The sequence below is a fragment of the Melanotaenia boesemani genome, chromosome 15, assembly GCF_017639745.1.
Source record: "Melanotaenia boesemani isolate fMelBoe1 chromosome 15, fMelBoe1.pri, whole genome shotgun sequence".
NCBI lineage: Eukaryota > Metazoa > Chordata > Actinopteri > Atheriniformes > Melanotaeniidae > Melanotaenia > Melanotaenia boesemani.
The window spans coordinates 30,899,684-30,921,424 of NC_055696.1; the positions used below are offsets into that span (position 1 = coordinate 30,899,684).

The window sequence follows — 21,741 nt, forward strand, 5'->3', positions numbered from 1 at the left end:
GCTAAGTGACCGTTGCAGGGACAACCATGTTAATTTTTCAAATGACATCATACCTGAAGCTAAACGCTCCCCTGATGTTTAAACTTGATCTAGAAATACGCTGACCTACACTGGTGCTGCTGCATAACAAGCATTAACCTGTCCATGATACCAGCAGGTATTACTCTACTAGTTTTATTGTGTTTATGAAAATGTTGACCATAACTAAAAGAAAATGTATGTTTCATGTGTTTTTGTTCCTGTTGTGGCTGCTAGTTAAACACCACATGTGGAATTCATCTGACAGAAAACTTTGTTGTTGTGTTCTCACTTAATATATCAGGTAATCTCTTTTGTGAAGCATTGTTTTGATCTTTTAGGCTGATGGAAAACTACACATACAACAGCTTCATCCTCCAGATGGAGGGGTTAATGGTCACAGAGGATTCCATGTACCCTGTGTTTTTCTTGTTTCTTATTTCTTACATTGTGTTTATGATCATGAATTTGGGTATTCTTATTCTAATCTTCATTGATAAGAACCTCCATCAGCCCATGTATATACTTTTCTGCAACCTGACAGTCAGTGATATCATTGGAAGTACGCATGTTTTACCTCGGCTTCTTTCAGACATGCTGCTGCCTCCCTCTGAGCGTCTCATCTCTTATTATGAGTGTGTGGTTCAGGCTTTCATCGCACATGTGTTTGCTACCACTTCCCACACAATGCTTATGATTATGGCCTTTGACAGATATGTGGCCATCTGCCATCCTCTGCGCTACTCTGCCATCATGACCAACAAAATGATCATCAAGCTGACAATTTCTGCCTGGGGAGTTCCCTTCGTTCTGGTGGGGGTTCTGCTGGGTCTGACCATACGGCTGAACCGATGCAGGACTCTGATTACAAACCCCTTCTGTGACAATGCCTCATTGTTTAAGCTGTCATGTGAAAGTAGTTTAATTAACAATATTTATGGCCTTGCTTTCACTGTTGTCCTGTTCATATCGTCTATAGGCAGCACTGTTCTCACCTACACCAGGATTGCAATAGTCTGTCTGACCAGTAACAACAAGTCTCTGAATAGTAAAGCCTTAAAAACCTGCAGCACTCATCTGTTGGTGTACTTGATTATGTCACTCAGTGGTTCTACTATAGTTATTCTGCACCGCTTCCCTCAGTACTCAGACTACAGGAAACTCTCTGCTATTCTGTTTGTTATCATACCTGGTGGCCTCAATCCCATCATTTATGGTTTGCAATCTAAAGAGATTCGAAGTTTCTTATCCAAAACATTCTTTTCTAGTAAAAAAAATGCTTGTATTACTACTAATAGCTGAAACAACTGGACAAGGGATTACTTTTACATGTTGCAGAGTAATACAGTTGAGTATATATTATTAACTGTTTCTGAAGAACAGTTTGACTTGTAACTGTAATTACTGCATATGATTTTGTTAAAATATCTATTTTAACTGCATATCAAGTGATAAAACAAAGGAAATAAATCTTTCCAAATCATTAAAATGAACATGCCTTGTATTTATTTCATACTACTGATGTGCATTTAAATGGTAACTATTAACTTACTGATGATAAAAATCAGATTAAATCAGATATTTTCCTAGAAATCCAAAGCAAGGCCTTTATTTTCCATCACAGAAATGAAATTAAACTAATTCAATTCTTCTGCAGAGTAACAGATTTTATTTTAATTTATTAATTTATTTAATCATTTTCATGATGAACACTCAATAAAAGTTTTTGGAATAGACCAATCAGACTTCTGAATCTGCGTCCTGTGGATAGATGAGGAAATGTGGTATTAGTTTATCTAAAAAGCTTTTCTGTAAAGATATTTATTTCTTTTAACTTCAGTAAACAGTTTGCCAGTGATTATTGAAAGAAATAGAGACATTTGTACTATTTGTACTTAAAGCCATGTGTAAAATGATCATTAACCTTTTAACACCAGCAACACAAAATGACGTGTCTCATCCCATTCCTGAAACTTTAAGGGTTAATGACTATCATGTTATGTTTTAGTGTCTTTTTAAAATAGAATAGAATAGAATAGAATAGTAAGTACTTTATTAATCTCCAAGGGGAAATTATCCTGGTTGAGTGTTAATAGTCTCCTCCCTGATCTGCCACCTTACTGCGGTGGAGGAGTTTGCACGTCCTGATTATCTTAGTAGCTATGTTGTTAGGGTTACCCATAGCAAACATGTGTCTAGGGTGGGGAATAGACGAAGTACGGTTCAAAGCACCTCTATGATGGCAAAAACTATGGACACATGTTTTCTTTGCCTGGACGTGAGTCATTGGGACACCCTCTGGAGCCAGGCCTGGAGGTGGGGCATGGAGGCGAGCGCTCCATGGCCGGGCCTTTGTCCATGGGACCCAGTCGGGCTAAGCTCGAAAGGGTGACGTGCCCCCCCACCACCACCACCACCATGGGCTCACCACCTGCAGACTGGGCCATAGGGGTCGTGTGCAGTGCGAGCTAGCCAACCGCCAAAGACGGGGAACTTGGCCGTGTCATCCTCAGCTGCAGAAGCTAGCTCTAGGGATGTGGAACGCCACCTCTCTAGATTAATCAGGTTGAGCGGTTCCATTGCACTCACCACAACGTTCGGCTTGGGCTCTGGACCCACTGTTCTCGAGAAGGGCTGGACCCTCTTCCATTCTGGAGTTGCTCCCGGTGAGCGGCACCGAGCAACTGTGAGCATGCTCATTGCCCCCCAACATGGCGCCTGTATGCTGGAGTTTACCCCGGTTGACGAGACAGTAGCCTCCCTCCACCTTCAGGTGGGGGAACGGGTCCTGACTGTTGTTTGTGTTATGCACCAAACAGCAGTTCAGAGTATCCATCCTTTTTGGAGTCCCTGGATAGGGTGCGGAGAGCACTTCTTTCGGGGACTCCCTCGTTCTGCTGGGAGACTTAAATGCTTATGTGGGCAATGGCAGTGAGACCTGGAGGGGCGTGATTGGGAGGAACGGCCCCCCTGATCTGAATCCAAGTGGTGTTTTCTTATTGGACTTTTGTGCTCATTACAGATTGTCCATAACGATCACCTTCTTCAGGCATAAGCGTGTCCACATGTGCACTTGGCACCAGGACACTCTAGACAGCAGTTTGATGATCAACTGTGTAGTCATATCATCGGACTTGCAGCCACATGTCTTTGACACTCGGGTCAAAAGAGGGGCGGAGCTGTGAACTGATCACCACCTGGTGGTGATTTGGCTCAGATGGTGGGGGAGGATGCTGGTCAGGCCTGACAGACCCAAGCATGTTGTAAGGGTCTGCTGGGAATGTCTGGCGGAGTCCCCTGTCAGAAAAAGTTTCAACTCCCATCTCCAGCAGAACTTCAACCATGTTACAGGTGAGGCAGGGGACATTGAGTCCGAGTGGGCTGTGTTTCGTGCCTCCGTTGTTCAGGCAGCCGCCGGAGCTGTGACATTGAGGTTGTTGGTGCCTGTCATGGTGGTAATCCCCGAACTTGTTGGTGGACACCAGCAGTAAGGGATGCCGTCAAGCCGAAGAAGCGGAATGCGGCTTCGGTGGTCGCTAAGGCAAAAACTTGGAAATGGGAGGAGTTCAGAGAGGCCATGGAGAAAGACTTCCAGACAACTTCGAGAAGGTTTTGGTCCACCATGTGGTGGCTCCAGAGGGGGAAGCAGTGCTCCATCAACACTGTATACAGTGGGGATGGGGGGCTGCTGACTTCAACTTGGGACGTTGTGAGCCGGTGGAGGGAATACTTAGACTACCTCCTAAATCCCACCAACACATCTTCCGATGAAGAAGCAGAGTCTGGGGATCCTGACGTTGGCTCTCCTATCTCTGGGGCTGAGGTCTCTGAGACAGTTAAAAAGCTCCTCAGTGGCAGGTTCCCAGGGGTGGATGAGGTCTGCCCGGAGTTTAAGTCTTTGGATGTTGTAGGGCTGTCTTGACTGGCATGCCTCTGCAGCATCACGTGGACACTGGGGACAGTTGCCCTGGACTGGCAGACTGGGGGGTGGTCCCCATCTTTTAAAAGGGGGACCAGATGGTGTGCTCCAACTACAGGTGGATCACACTCCTCAGCCCCCCTGGTAAGGTTCGTTTGGGAGTGCTGGAGAGGAGGGTCCATCATATTGTCCAATTTCAGATTAAGGAGGAGCAGTGTGGTTTTTGTCCCAGTCGTGGAACAGTGGAGCAGCTCTGCATCCTCTTCAGGGTCTTGGAGGGGGTATGGGAGTTTGCTCAACCAGTCTACATGTGGTTTGTGGCCTTGGAGAAGGCGTTCAAGCGAGTCCCCCAGGGACTCCTGTGGGGGGTACTCCGGGAGTATGGAGTGCCGGACTCGCTTATATGAGCTGTCCGGTCCCTGTACGACCAGTGTCAGAGCTTGGTCTGCATTGCCAGCAGTAAATCAGAATCGTTTCCAGTGCGGGTTGGACTCCGCCAAGGCTGCCCTCTGTCACCGATTCTGTTCATAACTTTTATGGACAGAATTTCTAGGCGCAGCCGAGGTGTCGAAGGGATCTGGTTCGGTGGCTTTAGGATTGGGTCTCTGCTCTTTGCGGATGACTTGGTTCTGATGTCTTCATCGAGCCGTGATCTTCAGCTCTCACTGGAGAAATTCGCAGCCAAGTGTGAAGCGGCTGGGATGAGATTCAACAACTCCAAATCTATACCATGGTCTTCAGCTGGAAAAGGGAGGAGTGCTTTCTCCAGGTCAGGAATAGGGTCCTTCCCCAAGTGGAGGAGTTGAAGTATCTCGGGGTCTTGTTCACAAGTGAGGGAAGGTTGGAGCTGGAGATCGACAGGCGGATCTGTGCGGCGCCTGCAGTGATGCGGCCTCTGCATCAGTCTCTTGTGGTGAATAGGGAGCTGAGCCAAAAGGAAAAGCTCTCGATTTACCAGTTGATCTACATTCCTACCCTCACCTCTGGTAACGAGCTGTGAGTAGTGACCGAAAGAACCAGCTCACGAATACAAGCGGCCAGTTTTCTCCGCAGGGTGACCGAGCTCTCCCTTAGAGATAGGGTGAGAAGCTCGTGATCCGTGAGTGGCTCAGAGTAGAGTCGCTGCTCCTCCGCATTGAGAGGAGCCAGATGAGGTGGCTTGGGCATCTGGTCAGGATGCCTCCTGGACACCTCCCCGGTGAGATCTTGTAGGCATGTCCCACTGGGAGGAGACCCCAGGGACCCAGGACATACTGAATGGACTACACCTTTTGGCTGCCCTGAAAGCACCTTGGGACTCCCCCGGACAAGCTGGTGAATGTGGCCAGGGAGAGGGAGGTATGGATTTTCTTGTTTAGGGAGCTGGCTCCGCGACCCGACTCTGGATAAGCAGAAGAAAATGGATGGATTCTATATAGATAGACAGACAGACAGATAGACAGACAGACAGACAGACATGTATATATCTAATTTTTATTTTTAGAAAACTTTGGAAATTGATCCCATGTGTCTGAAATCAGCCACAAATCTAAACATTGCTGCTAAGTGACCGTTGCAGGGACAACCATGTTAATTTTTCACATGACATCATACCTGAAGCTAAGCGCTCCCCTGATGTTTAAACTTGATCTAGAAATATGCTGACCTACACTGGTGCTGCTGCATGACAAGCATTAATCTGTCCATGATACCAGCAGGTATTACTCTACTAGTTTTATTGTGTTTATGAAAATGCTGACCATAACTAAAAGAAAATGTTTGTTTCATGTGGTTTTGTTCCTGTTGTGGCTGCTAGTTAAACACCACATGTGGAATTCATCTGACAGAAAACTTTGTTGTTGTGTTCTCACTTAATATATCAGGTAATCTCTTTTGTGAAGCATTGTTTTGATCTTTTAGGCTGATGGAAAACTACACCTACAACAGCTTCATCCTCCAGATGGAGGGGTTAATGGTCACAGAGGATTCCATGTACCCTGTGTTTTTCTTGTTTCTTATTTCTTACACTGTGTTTATGATCATGAATTTGGGTATTCTTGTTCTAATCTTCATTGATAAGAACCTCCATCAGCCCATGTATATACTTTTCTGCAACCTGACAGTCAGTGATATCATTGGAAGTACGCATGCTTTACCTCGGCTTCTTTCAGACATGCTGCTGCCTCCCTCTGAGCGTCTCATCCATTACTATGAGTGTGTGGTTCAGGCTTTTACCACACATATGTTTGCTACCACTTCCCACACAACACTTATGATTATGGCCTTTGACAGATATGTGGCCATCTGCCATCCTCTGCGCTACTCTGCTATCATGACCAACAAAATGATCATCAAGCTGACAGTTTCTGCCTGGGGAGTTCCCTTCGTTCTGGTGGGGGTTCTGCTGGGTCTGACCATACGGCTGAACCGATGCAGGACTCTGATTACAAACCCCTTCTGTGACAATGCCTCATTGTTTAAGCTGTCATGTGAAAGTAGTTTAATTAACAATATTTATGGCCTTGCTTTCACTGTTGTCCTGTTCATATCGTCTATAGGCAGCACTGTTCTCACCTACACCAGGATTGCAATAGTCTGTCTGACCAGTAAAAACAAGTCTCTGAATAGTAAAGCCTTAAAAACCTGCAGCACTCATCTGTTGGTGTACTTGATTATGTCACTCAGTGGTTATACTATAGTTATTCTGCACCGCTTCCCTCAGTACTCAGACTACAGGAAACTCTCTGCTATTCTGTTTGTTATCATACCTGGTGGCCTCAATCCCATCATTTATGGTTTGCAATCTAAAGAGATTCGAAGTTTCTTATTAAAAATGTTCCGTTCTAGAAAAAAAAATTGCTTTTTTTACTAGTAATAGCTGAAACAGCTGGATAAGGGATTACTTTTACATGTTGCAGAGTAATACAGTTGAGTATATATTATTAACTGTTTCTGAGGAACAGTTTGACTTGTAACTGTAATTACTGCATATGATTTTGTTAAAATATCTATTTTAACTGCATATCAAGTGATAAAAATAGAGGAAATAAATCTTTCAAAATCTTTACAATGAACATGCCTTGTATTTATTTTATGCTACTGATGTGCATTTAAATGGTAACTATTAACTTACTAATGATAAAAACCAGATTAAATCTGATATTTTCCTAGAAATCCACAGCAAGGCCTTTATTTCATCACATCAAATGAAATGAAACAAATCAAATTCTTCTGCAGAGTAACAGGGTTTATTTTATTTTATTTTATTAATTCATATAACTATTTTCATGATGAACACTCAATAAAAGGTTTTGGAATAGACCAATCAGACTTCTGAATCTGGGTCATGTGGATAGATGAGGAAATGTCTTATTAGTTTATCTAAAAAGATTCTTTATAAAGATACTAATTTCTTTTACCTTCAATAAACAGTTTGCCAGTGATTACCGAAAGAAATGGAGATATTTGTTATATTTGTACTTAAAGCCATGTGTAAATTTATCATTAACCCTTTAACACCAGCAACAAAAAATGATGTGTGTCATCCCATTCCTGATAGTTTAAGGGATAATGACTATCATGTTATGTTTTAGTGTCTTTTATTTGTGAATAGAATAGAATAGAATAGAATAGAATAGAATAGAATAGAATAGAAAGTACTTTATTAAGCTCCAAAGTGAATTTAAATTGTTTGAGTGTTAATAGTGAAAGACTGGCTTATATATTAAAAATAAAAAAAAAAAAAGAAGAAGACAAAAAACAATATTAGGTTTATTTTTTATTTGTTTATTTTCTTTATGCCTTCTACCTTCTTTGCTCAGGGTATCTTTATCATCGTCGGCAGGAATTACTTTCTGCACATTGCAACAGAAACCAAAATCCTTCTACGTTATACCAAAAAGATCCATCTCCAGGTCAGTGCCGAGCACACAGTATTTGTTTCAAGCTGAAATAATCAAATATAATCAGAATGCTCCTCCCTGAGCCCCCACCTTACCGCGGTGGAGGAGTTTGCGCATCCTGACAATCCTAGGAGCTATTTTGTCAGGGGCTTTATGCCCCTGGTAGGGTCACCCATGGCAAACAGTTCTCTAAGGGAGAGACCAGACAAAGTGCAGCTCAAAAGACCCCTATGATGATAAAAAAAAAACAAAAAAAAAACAAAAAGAAAACTATGGACCCAGGTTTCCTTTGCCCGGACATGGGTCTGACCCGGGGCCACCCTCTGGAGACAGGTGGGGCATGGAGGCGAGTGCCTGGTTGCCAAATATTTGCCCATGAGGTCCGGTCGGGCTCAGCCTGAAAGGGTGACATAGGCCCCCCCTCCTGTGGGTCCACCACCTGCAGGAGGGGCCATAGAGGTCAGGTGCAGTGTGAGCTAGGCAGTTGCTGATGGCAGGGACCCTGGTGGTCTGATCCTCAGCCTATGCACCAAACAACAGTTCAGAGTACTCACCCTTTTTGGAGTCCTTGGATGGGATGTTGGAGAGCACCCCTTTCGGGGACTCCCTTGTTCTTTTGGGGGACTTCAATGTTCACATGGGCACTGACATTGAGTTGAATTTGTAGTCTTATTGTTGGTCTTGCGGCCACATGTCTTGGACACTTGGATAAAGAGAAGGGCAGAGATGTCAACTTGACTCAGGTGGTGGGGGAGGATGCCGGTCAGGCCTATTAGTCCCAAACGTGTTGTAAGGGTCTGCTGGGAGCTTCTGGCAGAGTCCCTTCTTAGAAAGAGTTTCAACTCCCATCTCCAGGCAGCGAACTGGAGCTGTCATTGGTGCCTGTCAAGGCGGTAATCCTCAAACCCGTTGGTGGACACCAGCAGTGAGGGATGCCATCAAGCTAAAGAAGGAGTCCTATTGGGCCTTTTTGGCCTGTAGGACTCCAGAGGCAGCTGATGGGTATGGGCAGGCTAAGTGGAACACAGCTTTGGCGGTCGCTAAGGCAAATACTCAGGCGTGGGAGGAATGCGGAGAGGCCATGGAGAATGATTTCTGGACGGCTTTCAGAAGAATCTGGTCCACCATCCATCGGCTCAGGAGGGAGAAGCAGTTCTGTGTATAGAACACAGTGTACAGTGGGGATGGAGGGGCTGCTGACCTCAAATCAGGATGTTGTGGGTCAGTGGAGGGAAAGACCTCCTCAATCCCATCAACACGTCTTCTGATGATGAAGCAGTGTCAGGGAACCCTGGCATGGGTTCTCCTATTTCTGGGGCTGAGGTCGCTGAGGTGGTTAAAAAGCTCCTCAGTGGCAGGTCCCCGGGGGTGGATGAGGTCTGCCCAGAGTTCCTTAAGGCTCTGGATGCTGTAGGGCTCTCTTGGCTGACACACCTCTGCAGCATCGCATAGACATCAGGGAAAGTTCCCCTGGACTGGCAGACTGGGGAGGTGGTCTCCCTCTTCAAAAAGGGGGACCGGAGGGTGTGCTCCAACAGGTGGATCACACTCCTCAGCCTCCCTGGTAAGGTCTATTCAGGGGTGCTGGAGAGGAGAGTCCATCGGATAGTCAAACCTCGGATTGATGAGGGGCAGTGTGGTTTTTGTTCTGGTTGTGGAACAGTGGAGCAGCTCTACACCGTCTTCAGGGTCTTGGAAAGGGCATGGGAGTTTGCTCAACCAGTCTACATGTTGTTTGTGGACTTGGAGAAAGCATTTGACCGTGTGCCCCGGGAACTCCTGTGGGGGATGCTGAGGGAGTATGGAGTGCTGGATTCTCCTGTATGACCTGTCCCTGTATGACCAGAGCCAGAGCTTGTTACTTATTACCAGCAGTAAATCAGATTAGTTTCCAGTGAAGGTTGGGCTCTTCCAAGTCTGCCCTCTGTTGTTGATTCTGTTCATAACTTTTATGGACAGAATTTCTAGGTGGAGCCGAGGTGTTGAGGGGATCTGGTTTGGTGGCCTCACAATTGGGTCTGTGCTCTTTGCGGATGATGTCGGGCTGCGATCTTCAGCTCTCGCTTGAGTGATTCACAACCAAGTGGGAAGTGGCTGGGATGAGATTCAGCACCTCCAAATCCAAGACCATGGTCTTCAGCTGGAAAAGGGTGGATTGTTTACTCCAGGTCGGGAATGAGGTCCTGCCCCAAGTGGAGGAGTTCAAGTATCTTGGGTTTTGTTCAACGAGTGAGAGAAGGATGGAGCGGGACATCAACAGGCAGATTGGTGCGGCGTCTGCAGTAATGCGGACTCTGCATTGGTTTGTATTACTGCAATAATTAAAGATAATAAGAATTCTTTCCTCCCGTCTTTAGTGAAATAGCAAGTAGCTCAAACATCCAAAAACATGCTTATAAACTCACTCAGAAATGATCTGGGTCATCTCACACCTGCCCTAGTGCCCAGAATCCTGACAGCCTTACTTTGTTGTTAAGTTTTTTATCTGTTTTCCAGCCATCTGTTTTTCAGTGAGGTCAAACTCCAGCCTGGTCTAGCCTTTGCAGAGCTGCCTGCTGTGAAGGGACATGTGTTGAAAAGCTTTTCAGACCTGTGCTTTCTACAATGTATCAAAACAGTTTTTATATCTTCACCACATCAGTGAGTCACTGCTTTCTTTTCTTTTCTTTTCTTTTCTTTTCTTTTCTTTTCTTTTCTTTTCTTGTCTGTTTTACCTGATGGGGCATGATTATGCAAATTACCCTGAATCATTGGCACTACTTCAAAGCAGCTCAGTAAACTCTCCAAAAACTATTACAAAGTTGCATGAGTAACAAGTTGCAGAATATTGCATGTCCCATTGTTGTTGCATCATTTCAGTCATTAGGAGTCGGAGCCACTAGAGAAGAGACAGTCCTGAAGGGATGCCCCTCAGCTGGGAACACATCATCAACAGGTCTCACCAGGAAACTTAATTCTCCGGGAAAGTTTACAGTCAAATTTTAAACTTCACTGCATAACAGATCTGAGGATGATGAACAAATGGTTGAAAATATTTCCTTTTGTCACCCGATATGAATCAGTCAGTGGTCATTTACTATGAAAAGCAAACAAACATTTTCTTAGATGCAACAAGTTCTAAATGTTTTCTCATTTGTTTGAATTTTCCATTTTCCTCAACGATCAACATCCTTCTGTTTAGATGGTGACAGACAAGTTGGACAGTCATGTTCCCATTATGTCCCATCAGCTTGCTGTCCCCACATCCACTTCTGCATCAGTGGTACCTTCACACGGATGAAGTCCTCCATGGATGCATGTGGGATGATAAGTGACTCTTGAGGGGAGAAATGGCTCCCAGTCAGTCATGGAAGAACTGGGAAAAAGTTCTGATAAAAATCTGATCAACCCAAAACCACTAGGATCTAATTCAGCTCCAGGTTTTACTGTTATGTGGTAGAAACTGGAGTCATTTTGCATTGACCAATAGATGAATGCATTTTCTTCTTTGTTGGTTGTTTGGTCTTCTCCTGCAGTAATTCAGCGCCGCCTCTGGCGGAGAGTGGAACACGTTATTTAAAAGGTCCAAGTTGTCCAAGTTGTGCAGCGTGAATGCAAACTTGGGATTGAAGAATACTGCACGCACCAGCTGAACTGAGTCCCTAATCGTACAGAGTCCAGTGGACTATCCGTGCGACCTGAGAAAGGTTCTCCTGGTCCTCCTGAGGCCATCTGTCTGATTGATTATGGTGTCATGATGGTTTCTCCTACAGTACTGTCTGAAGACTGGAAGCTTCCGACCATCAAACAGTGATTTCTGAGATTTCTTTAGACTCCTTGAATGTTATTCAACATTCTGCTCTGCAGATGCTGAAAGACGAAAGTTCTTAACAATCTGTCATTAAGAAACATTTGTTGATGATTCTCTGATGGAGCTTAGGCCAAGCCATGACCCATCCTTGATAAGGCCCATTTATGCTCCCTTACTTGCTTAAATAGCGACATGCGTGTCAAACATTGTCATACGTCACCGTGCTCATACTTCCATGCGTGTTTTTCATTGCCATGATTGTTAAGTCAGTTCCTCCTCTAGTAGACAGTGCTGAGTTCAGAGTTATGGGTCTTTAGAAGAACTGAACTTTTGTTGGATGCTGTTTTTGTGTTCAACCCAGACACCCTCACCAGTTACTCTGCAGATTCTATAAATTATTTAAACTTTTCTATCTTTATCTGCGATGTGTTGCTCCATCAAAATGTCTAATTATATTTTCTCATTACAAATTAATTTGGTCAATGAGGACACTTAAAATTGTTAATTTGAACTTGCATCTGTTAAGTAAATATTATGTATTTTGTGCCTTTTAAAGATCTTTCAGCGTCTCTGGAGCTTTCTGTTTTGTGCATGGTGTATGTCAGATTATTCATGTTTGATATTAACTTCTGATTTCAGTTTGACAAAGTTTCCTATGCAGAATTACTTTTGTGTCAAGTAATTTTATAACTTTGAAAACTTATAATCACCATGTTTATGACTCCCCCTCCCCCTTCTTTTCACTTAACCATCTGGAGTCCATGGACATGCTGGTGGTTTCAAATTGTTTAAATTGTATTTATCAAACTTCCTATAAGTTTTTAAATTGTGTCAATAGACCAAGAAAATATAGGCATGCAGATTGGAGTAGGTGGAGGGTGGGGGGAAGGGGTCGATGGCGCCCTGGTTCCCGGGGTGTGCAGCTGGTACATCGGGGTGTGTGCTGGCCTACGCCGGGTGGCTGTCTGGGGGGGCCTGGTCCTCCTAGGCATGGTGCGGGCCCTCTGCCTTTGGGGGGTGGGGCGGCCACCTCTACGCTCCTGGGGCCCTGGGCCCTTCGCTTGGGCTGCCCTGGGTGGCCGGTCCTTGGTGGGGCTGGCGGCTGCCGATCTTGGCCCAAGACCGTGGGGGGCTCTTGATGGGGCTCTCCTCTGCCGCCCTTCGGGTGGGGCTGGAATCGTCTTTGTGGTAGGGTAGCTTGGGTTAGTGCTCCAGGGCTGCTGCTGAGGGCCCGGGTCTCTGGGCTGCCCTGGTCTGCCTCTGACCTCTGTAGAGGCGTGGTCGCATTTACCCGATCTCACTCACCACTCTTCATCACTGATCATTCCTTATTCCACATGCTGACACAGTCACTGAGTTGTCCAGTGGGTTTATATACTAAGAGATAATTCTTCTTTTTATTTTTTCTGTGAGTTAGTATCTGGTCGCTGTTATGGTACTTTCATGATATGTCTTTTTGATTTGGTTATTATTTAAAAACTCTTAATGACAAGCAGCTCTGTTTTTTTTTTTTTGTTTGGTTGGTTTTTTTGTTTTGTTTTGTTTGTTTGTTTATGTTTTTGGCTAAAGTTGTAGGAAATTTTCTGGTGTGTTCATGTACAGGTGTAACAGTTTGTTGTCTGGTGATGGTGTGGATTGAAGGGTCATTTCCTTCTGTCTGTGATGTTATTGTCTCCTTTCTTCTTTCCTTTTTGCATCTTTGTGCTATTTTCCATCTTTTTCTGGCCCCTCAGTTCAGCACCAGCAAGATTACATAGATTCCATGATTCAAAGTAAATAAATAAATAAATGAATCAGATAATCAAGAGGAGCCTTACCCATAGGCCTCCCCTTGGCAGATAAAATTTGTTCAGCACGATACAGCAACCAGATTATCATTTTGCTTGCTATGATGCTAGACAGGACGGGTTAAAAAAATAATAGACCAAGAAAAATGAGAGTTATGATCAGATATTTACAGCATAGTTTTCCGTGTATATTACCATTATTTTTGGTGCAGGAAGAAACGGTAAAAGCAGGTGATTGTGAGGAAAATGCTGCAAGAAAAAAAAAAAACCTAAGAAGTTAAACATGATGTTTCTGGTTGCTGAGGAAGAGGAGAAAGTTGTGGGAGTGACCAAAATCCACCAAAAAGCAGATTGAAGTGCTGCCATCTGGTGGACAGGAGGACTACCACACCATGGAAACGTCCAACCTGTGACATCTTTTCTGTCTTCTAGTGGGCTGGAACTGATTTTTGCTTTTTGGAAACAGTTTTTGTGGCATCTTATGGAAACACCTGATTATTCTGTTATTAGTGCTACAAAAACCACCTAACACATTAGCTGCATTATGATGCAAATAGTTCTTTATTACTTTGCCAGATTTTTACATAAATTTTTTAAAGAAACTATTTATATTTGCATTCTGAGTTGTAGAAATGTGTTGTTAAAGGTTTGTGATTTTCACACTAAAAAAAGGGTTAGGCTTCAGCTTCCCCGCGTCCCAGATTGGACCAAGTGGTATAGAAAACGGATGGATGGATGAATGGATGTGTTGATACAGGAGGTCAGAATGACGATAAAAGCACATGTGTGAGGTTGTGTTTAGAAGAATAAAACCAAACAAGGCAGCTAAAGTGGTTTAAGGTAAAAACAAAAATAGTTAAGAACAGCTAATTATACCTAGAGGGTTAACAACTATATCCATATTAATTTCTTGACTGTCTTCACTGAAGAAAAAAGTGAGGACACTTTCTTCTTCAGTGTCCACCTCTGGACAATTAAGACACGGTTTAACTTTTGATTGTAAACAGGTATTCAGACAAGTGAGAAGAATTTTGGGGAAGTAAACATAATTAATTGCTTAAGGTAAGAAAGCCACATGAGTTTAAAAACATCCACATATTCGAATTCTACAGCTGGATCTTTATTTATTTTGTTTGTAAATACATATCACACAGTTTGATCAAATTCTCTGTAATTCAACAACATTTAGGATTTAACTTGACTTCCTGTGAACGATTCATTTCACTTTTGATATTTTCAGATCTGCACAGCAGCAGATTGTCAGGAACAATGTGCCTTCCAGAAAGATGCAGGTCCATTGTGAAGTTTTGTATCTTAAAAATGCTACTGAGTAAAAACATGAAAATAGTTTGTTTTGTCTCTTTGCTGTATCATCCTCTGGCCTGTAGCGTCAGCATGATTAGGGACAGTTTCTGCAAATGTGTCTGGACTGAGTAGTCCTGGAGCTCTCTGAGCTCCCACGCGTCTCAATGACCAGCAGGTTAATTTAATTAGAATCTGAAAGGTGGTGTTCAGGGAGTGTTGGACAGGGAAATATTGTCTCCCAGTGGAGACTCCTGCTTGCAAACTGGCCCTTTGTTGTTCCTTTCTGTTCTGTTCTCTAACCTGTTCTCTGCTTTTCCACTTGATGCGTTTTTTTTCCTTGCATGACCTTTGTTCCAGTTCTAGTTTATTCACAGTCTGCTTAGCTATCATTTACGTTTCATCATCTGCACCTCTGACCTTTAAGTCACTAAGGTTCTGGTCTCTGGTTGTTGTGTTTGCTCATGCTTGTAGATGCCTGGGGCTTTCTTTACCACCTCCTGTACTCAGCGTTGGCCTCAGAGCTCTGATGAACATCCATTACTGGGCCTCTCGTCCTCCCAGAGGACTAATTACCATCTGAAACTGTTGATAAGTGTTCGTCAGGAAGCAGCTCAGAGGACCTCATTAATGACTGCCTCTGTTTCAAAAACATTAATACTCATTAACGGTTGCTGTGGCAACCACAACACATGGTGATGCAACTGGTCAACCACTAGGGGGCAGTGTAATCCCTGAGCTCCGGCCATGCAACAATTCATGGTTACTATTAAAAAACACTCCTGCGGGATCACACATTGAAACTTTACTGTTTTAGTGTCACTCTTGCACTGACGTTTGCTGCAAGTCAACTTCTGATGAATTTAGATTTAAGAAAACATCATATGCACATTTTAAAATGTCTAACAGATGATAGAGCATCTTTTCTTTCATCAGCGTCTCCTTCATGTTCTGGCTTTTTGCTGAAATGTGAACATGCTGTGGAGTCTGGGCCCCTTAATCTACTGTTTTATGTAGTTAGAAAGCCTTTCAGACTTCAGATTTCTTCCATATAACGTTATTGGCCTGTTTGGGCTGATTTGCAACGCTGCAGAAACTCTGCAGTTCAGTTCATTCCAGTTTAATCACATTTAAACTAGACAGGTAGCCGTTGGGAGATTACATATTATGATAAAAATAATAATGATAATTACTGATGAAGCAGCCTCACAGCAAGAAGGTCGCTGATTCGAGGCTCGACTGGGCGGAGGTGGCCTTTCTGTGTGGAGTTTGCATGTTCTCCCCGTGTATGTGTGGGTTCTCTCCGGGTACTCCAGCTTCTTCCCACCATCCAAAGTCACACATGTCAGGTTAACTGGTCACTCTAGATTTTCCCTAGGCCTGAGTCTGGGGGGGTTGTCTGTCTCTCTGTGTTGGTGCAGCGATGGACTGGTGACCAGTCCAGGGTGGAATAGACTCCAGCTTCCCTGCCACCCTGGATTGGAATAAGCAGTACAGGAAAAGAATGATAATAATAATAATTCTCTGACCCCTCCCAGCTCACTACTTTCAGGAGAGGCCATAGGGGTTGAGTGCAATGTGAGCTGGGCGGTGGCCCAAGGCCGGGACCCTGGCAGTCCAATCCTCGGCTGTAGAAGCTAGCTTTAGGGACGTGGAACGTCCCCTCTCTGGTGGAAAAGGAGTCGGAGTTGGTGCTGAGCAGTTCCAGCTCAATAGCAGTGCCTTGATGGATAGCTTAGAGTCTGGAACCAGTTTCCTCGAGAAGGGCTGGACTCTCTTCCACTCTGGAGTTGCTCCAGAAGTCTGGGCACACTCTTGAACTGCGTTTACATGGAGCACTTTTGATCCAATGTAGGATCTAGATAGATAGATAGACAGACAGACAGACAGACAGACAGACAGACAGATAGATATATAGATCGATATTTTATTGATCCCAAGGAAAATTCAAGCATCCAGTAGCATATACATACATTAAAGGTTAGTACTTGACATTAGGGGTTAGTACTTAAGCATAACTAGACTAATTTAAAATTAAATAAAGGCAACGGTAAATAAAGGAAACAAAATGGTAAAAACTATTGTACACTCATTGTAATGTCTACTCAGCTAGATGTGCTGTGACGCAAAAACACACTCCGAGTTGGACCGAACAAGAGTCATTATCATGGTCTATGTACATATATACTGTACAGGTGATCAAGTATGTACATATATTGACAGTGGTAGTCAAACAAGGTGCATGAGTGAAAAAGTGCAGGATGTGCAAAAACTGCTGAAACAGTGTTTACAGAATGAGAAAAACAAATGTGCTTACAAATGAGAAAAAGACACATGTCCATGAAAACTACTCAGACTATGGTTGTGGTTGTGACCCCTGGGCCCTCAGCGAGATGTTGTACAGCCGGATGGCCCGGGGTATGAAAAAGTTTCTGAGTCTGTTGGTGGAGCAGGTCAGGGACAGTAGTCTGGGGCTGAACACACTCCTCTGCCTGCTCAGAGTTCTGTGCAGAGGGTGAGAGGAGGAGCCCAGGATGGTCAGGATCTTGTCCAAGGTCCTCTTTTCTACCACTGAGACCAAAGAGTCCAGCTCCGTGTCCACCACAGATCCTGCCCTTCGGATCACTCTGTCCAGCCGTGCTGCGTCCCTTTTCTTTATGCTGCCTCCCCAGCACACCACAGCATAGAAAAGGACACTGGCCACCACAGTCTGGTAGAACATCAGCCGCAGTTTCTTGCAGATGTTAAAGGACCTCAGCCTCCTTAGAAAGTACAGACGGCTCTGTCCTTTCTTGTGGATGGCGTTGATGGTCTCTGACCAGTCCAGTCTGTCATCCAGCTGCAGTCCCAGGTACTAATCAGAATAAATCAGACTAATCAGAATAAAAATGCATCATGTAAACACCTCAGCTTATCAGATCAGCCTCGAGTGGAAACAACTTTCAGTCTGATGAAGAGGGCTGGTCTTTATCGTTGCACAATCAGATCAGCAGGAGAAAATCAGCATGTCTTCGCTTATTCTGATGGTTTCTGTAGTGGACGTTGTTTCTGCTCATGCTTGAGCCACGTGGGCACGTGGGGGTTCGGTTAATGTGGTGATACAAGGTTTTTATTGAATGTTTAAGAAGATTAAAGCACATGAAGACAATCAATTTCCATCAACAGGTAAACTCCAGTTAATTCACAGTGCATGATTGGCTGCAGTCTGCAGCAGAGGCAAGGCTGATGTCAACCAGGATGTTACATTTGTTTGGCTCTATCTGCTGGTCATTGTTAGTCACTGCAGCATAAACTTGAACGACGCTCTCATCCACATCCAAACAAAATGCCACCAAAAAAGTATTTTGCAGCCATCAAGAGGTGGATGACTTTAACTTGATAGGTTGATTACAAAATAGAGCTTATGGGTTGTCTGAAACAGCACGATACAAGCCAAGAATACTGAGACTCAGGAAATAATATCTGAATAATGTTAAAACAATATACTCACCTTTGGTTTAAATTGTGCCGTTTAGTTTCTTTTCTGGGTGAACGGTGACTTCAGCCTCTGCTCTGCACCTCGGATAAACATTAATGTGAGGAAATACAAAGTTTATTTGGTTGCTTCACCTTTTATTGCACTTTTAAGTTCAAAGTTTTGTTTATAGTCACAAAGGTCAGGAACCAGATTAGTTTAATGGAAACACCCAGTGATTGTTCTAGAACTTTTGCTCTCAGGCTCAAATATCTCCTGGTTGATTCTCTACATCATCAACATGAGATCGGAGAACATTTACAGAAAGGGAACCCAGAAAAAAAAGTTTTCTTTTGACTTACACTCACCGTCCACTTCATCAGCTCTGTCTGGTCAATATCCAACCAGCCAATCACACGGCAGCATGTAGTCATGTGGACATGGTCTACATGAGCTTCGAACTGAGCATCAGAATCCTCAACACTCTGCCTGACCTGTAAGCGAACTGCAGTTGGTCCAGATAATTCTGGACACAGGTCAGGAGTGATCCCTTAACAATTTTTTCAAAAGACTTCATGACCAGGGAAGTTAGTGCAACAGGTCTGAAGTCCTTAGGCGTTTTGGGAGATGCAGATTTGCTCTGCTTAAAGACTTATATGCATCTTTTACGGATCCAAAGCAGAGGTCAAGACATTTCCCATGTCGAGTTGGACACATCCCTTATTGATAAAAGTTAGGAAAGGACTTTGCAGGTCTGCAGTGATTAAACCCAGAATAAAGTGCGGTGCATCTGGCACTATCCCCTGGAGCCGCTGTAGTGTTTTTAGCATAGCCAGAGTGGCTACGTCAGTGTTGGCCTTTGGGTGAATATAAACCAGAGTTATAAATAACTGTGGAAATTCTCTGGGTATATAAAGGAGTCACAGTGATACAGACAATACTTCAATGTCTTTGGTGCACAGTGTCTCCCTGACAGCCACCGTTCTACACCAGATCTTATTGACATAGAGACACACACCCCCGCCAAGTGACTTGCTGGTCACTGTGGGGTCTCTGTCAAGGCTATAGGGAGCTCCAAATCCGCCAATTTCCAGATCCGACTGGGGATCCTGCTCTTTAAGCCAAGTCTCCATCAAGGCCAAGAGAAAGGCATCCCTATACTCAGTCAGATATTTGACGTTGCCCTGAAGTTCGTCCACTTAATTCCGGAGTGACTGAACATTCGATAGGATGACAGTTGGCATGGGCATCCGGCGGTTGCCCAGTCGCTTCAGCCTCTGGTGCAGTCCACCACGTCGCCCCTTCTTCCTCGTTCGCCTCGATCCGAATGACCAGATCTGGTTTCCTGTGGAAGGATTCAGCCAGTAGATCGCCGGGGGTACCTTTGCCGAGGAATCCAAAATGCCGATTCCGGAATCACGGAGCAGGAGTAAGAAGTCACGGCTGTACTAAATAGGTTTCCCAAAAAGTGGAATAACAAGAATAAAAATGAAGAGGATGCCCACCAAACTAAGACGAGTCCCTGTGGCTATTTCCCACACGCTTTTTTTTATAAATGAAAAACATACAAAGACAGCCACTCAGCCACACTAGCACGTCTCCCACACTGCTGCTGCGTGTCGCCAAGACCAGCGCCACACGGAGTCCTGATGGTCCTGATGAGGCTGATGAGGCTGATCTCACCACAGGGCTCAGGTGCGTCATTAACATCACATAGAGGGACATTGCACGTTTTTTCCCAAAATATCCACAATGTAGTTGTTAACGGATTGGTTTTATATTTGTTGTGGCTCCGATGAGAGTAAAAATTATATGTAGAAGTGAATGTTCATTTACTGTGTGTTGTTGCAAAGGGAAAAGTACTTAAAGTAACACCATACCAGCTCTTCTACCTCTTGTTCTTCACATAGCCAGAAGCCCACATTGATTTATAAGCGGGAAATTCCATATTTGGTGAATGAAAAACAGGATTCTGTTACATAATGGACCTCTCGGAGACAAGAGAAGGTTAAGGCTTTATTAATACACTGAATCACAGGAGGACAGGTCTTAAGACAGGCTGGCCTGGTGAAGTGAACAGAACACCCAGGATCCACAGAGCAGGGAAGACACAGATAAGGAATCCATTGTTGGTGCAACAAGGTCCAACAGTGAGTGACTGTGAAGCTGGTGCATATAAACCCCAGTGACTGAATGGGGACAGGTGTGGATGATCTGGAGACTGGGGAAGGACTGACGGGAGCAGATGTTGTTAATGAGTAATCCAGGTTGTGGTGCCTGGCTGGGGCTGGTGAGGGTGTAACAGAACATCTTCTGTTCTTGCATTACACTCTCTACACGCTCTACATTTATATCCCAGTGCAAAAGAGACCCATTATTTTCAAATAAAATATAATTCCTGGTACATAAGTAAATGCAATTAAAAAAATTCAATTCAAATTCAAATTTCAATTAATTTTCTGCCTAATATTTCTTGGGTCAGGTGTTAGGTATAAATGTTTTAAAGCCTGAGGTTCTTAAATGTCCCAAACAATGTCAATTTGTACAAAATTGACACTGTTTGTACTACTTTAGTTCTGCTTATCTTTCTCAGACTTTCTCAGTAATGATGTTCACATATTCTTCTATGATCTGACAGAGGGTTGGAGCTACAGCATTCCAACTATCATTCCAAAGAGATTTTCATTTTCATCATGTTTGTTTCTTTCTGGCGATCCTGAAAGCAACAACACATATACTGAGATTTACACATATTAAGACATCCCCCTTTACTACGACTGCAAAAATATTCAAACACACCTTGTGGCTGGAGAGATTTATTCATTTCATTATGGTGACGTCACTTTCAGACAGTCCTAAAATATGTATACAGGATTTAAAGGGTTAAACATAAATTTAGGTCTTATTAAAGCAGCAAACCTGAACAAACCCATTCTTTATTAATATCTTGTTGCAGTATTAAACAAAATCACACGTTAGTATCAGAACAGAAAGATTTTATTCACTTTTTTGTGCACAGTGAATGAAACACTCATGCAGTGGGTTGATCTGAAGTTGTGTGGATCATAATGTGGTGCAAATCTGAGCAGGATGCTGTGTGCATGATCATTTATCTGTAGAAATAACACAAACTGTCTACTATTTGACCTTCCAGGCTGAGTGTCGGGTACAATGATTACAAGGTTTAATATCTTAATGATAAAAGCTTCATACGTCTCAGTTTTATATGTTTTATAAGTGATTACAAGAATATGTTACATTGCGTGTAGATAGCAGTAAAAAAAAACACTCAGATTAATTAATACGAACAGTTTAATTACCTGATATAGAAACTTGTATCTAAATTGTTGAATTCTGAGAAAAGATGATTCAAAACACACTCATGTGTAAAACAACAAAATGTGCTGCAAATGAACTTTAGAAAACTTACTGAGTTCAGCTACTCAGCAAGTTAATAAAAAAACAGGCTTTTTATGGCGACAGCAGGATTTCAAGGCCAAAGCACTATTTACATATAAGTCACAACAGACGTTATCAAGCCAGGACCTTTCCCTTCAGGATGTGTTTGCTCTTACATCCAATAAAACATT

At 43.5% G+C, this 21,741-nt stretch overlaps 2 protein-coding genes and 1 long non-coding RNA gene across 3 annotated transcripts; all 3 read left to right on the forward strand.

Annotated features, from left to right (window-relative positions):
• Positions 1-363: 363 nt before the first annotated feature.
• Positions 364-1,433, forward strand: LOC121654833 (olfactory receptor 146-like). Its single transcript, XM_042009171.1, has one exon. It carries the CDS (start codon positions 364-366, stop codon positions 1,318-1,320), a length of 957 nt encoding a protein of 318 aa, XP_041865105.1. The 3' UTR covers positions 1,321-1,433.
• Positions 1,434-2,774: 1,341 nt separating this feature from the next.
• On the forward strand, positions 2,775-8,665 carry LOC121654854. Its single transcript, XR_006013029.1, has 3 exons — positions 2,775-2,819; positions 3,236-3,238; positions 8,340-8,665. It is a non-coding gene; the product is annotated as an uncharacterized LOC121654854 (long non-coding RNA).
• LOC121654834 (olfactory receptor 146-like) lies at positions 5,622-6,804 on the forward strand. The gene has a single exon (XM_042009172.1). The coding sequence runs from the start codon at positions 5,841-5,843 to the stop codon at positions 6,786-6,788; it is 948 nt and encodes a 315-aa protein (XP_041865106.1). The 5' UTR covers positions 5,622-5,840; the 3' UTR covers positions 6,789-6,804.
• Positions 8,666-21,741: the final 13,076 nt, after the last annotated feature.

Coding starts and splice junctions, on each gene's coding strand:
- LOC121654833 (XM_042009171.1), top strand. CDS start 364: ATGGAAAACTACACATACAACAGCTTCATCCTCCAGATGGAGGGGTTA.
- LOC121654834 (XM_042009172.1), top strand. CDS start 5,841: ATGGAAAACTACACCTACAACAGCTTCATCCTCCAGATGGAGGGGTTA.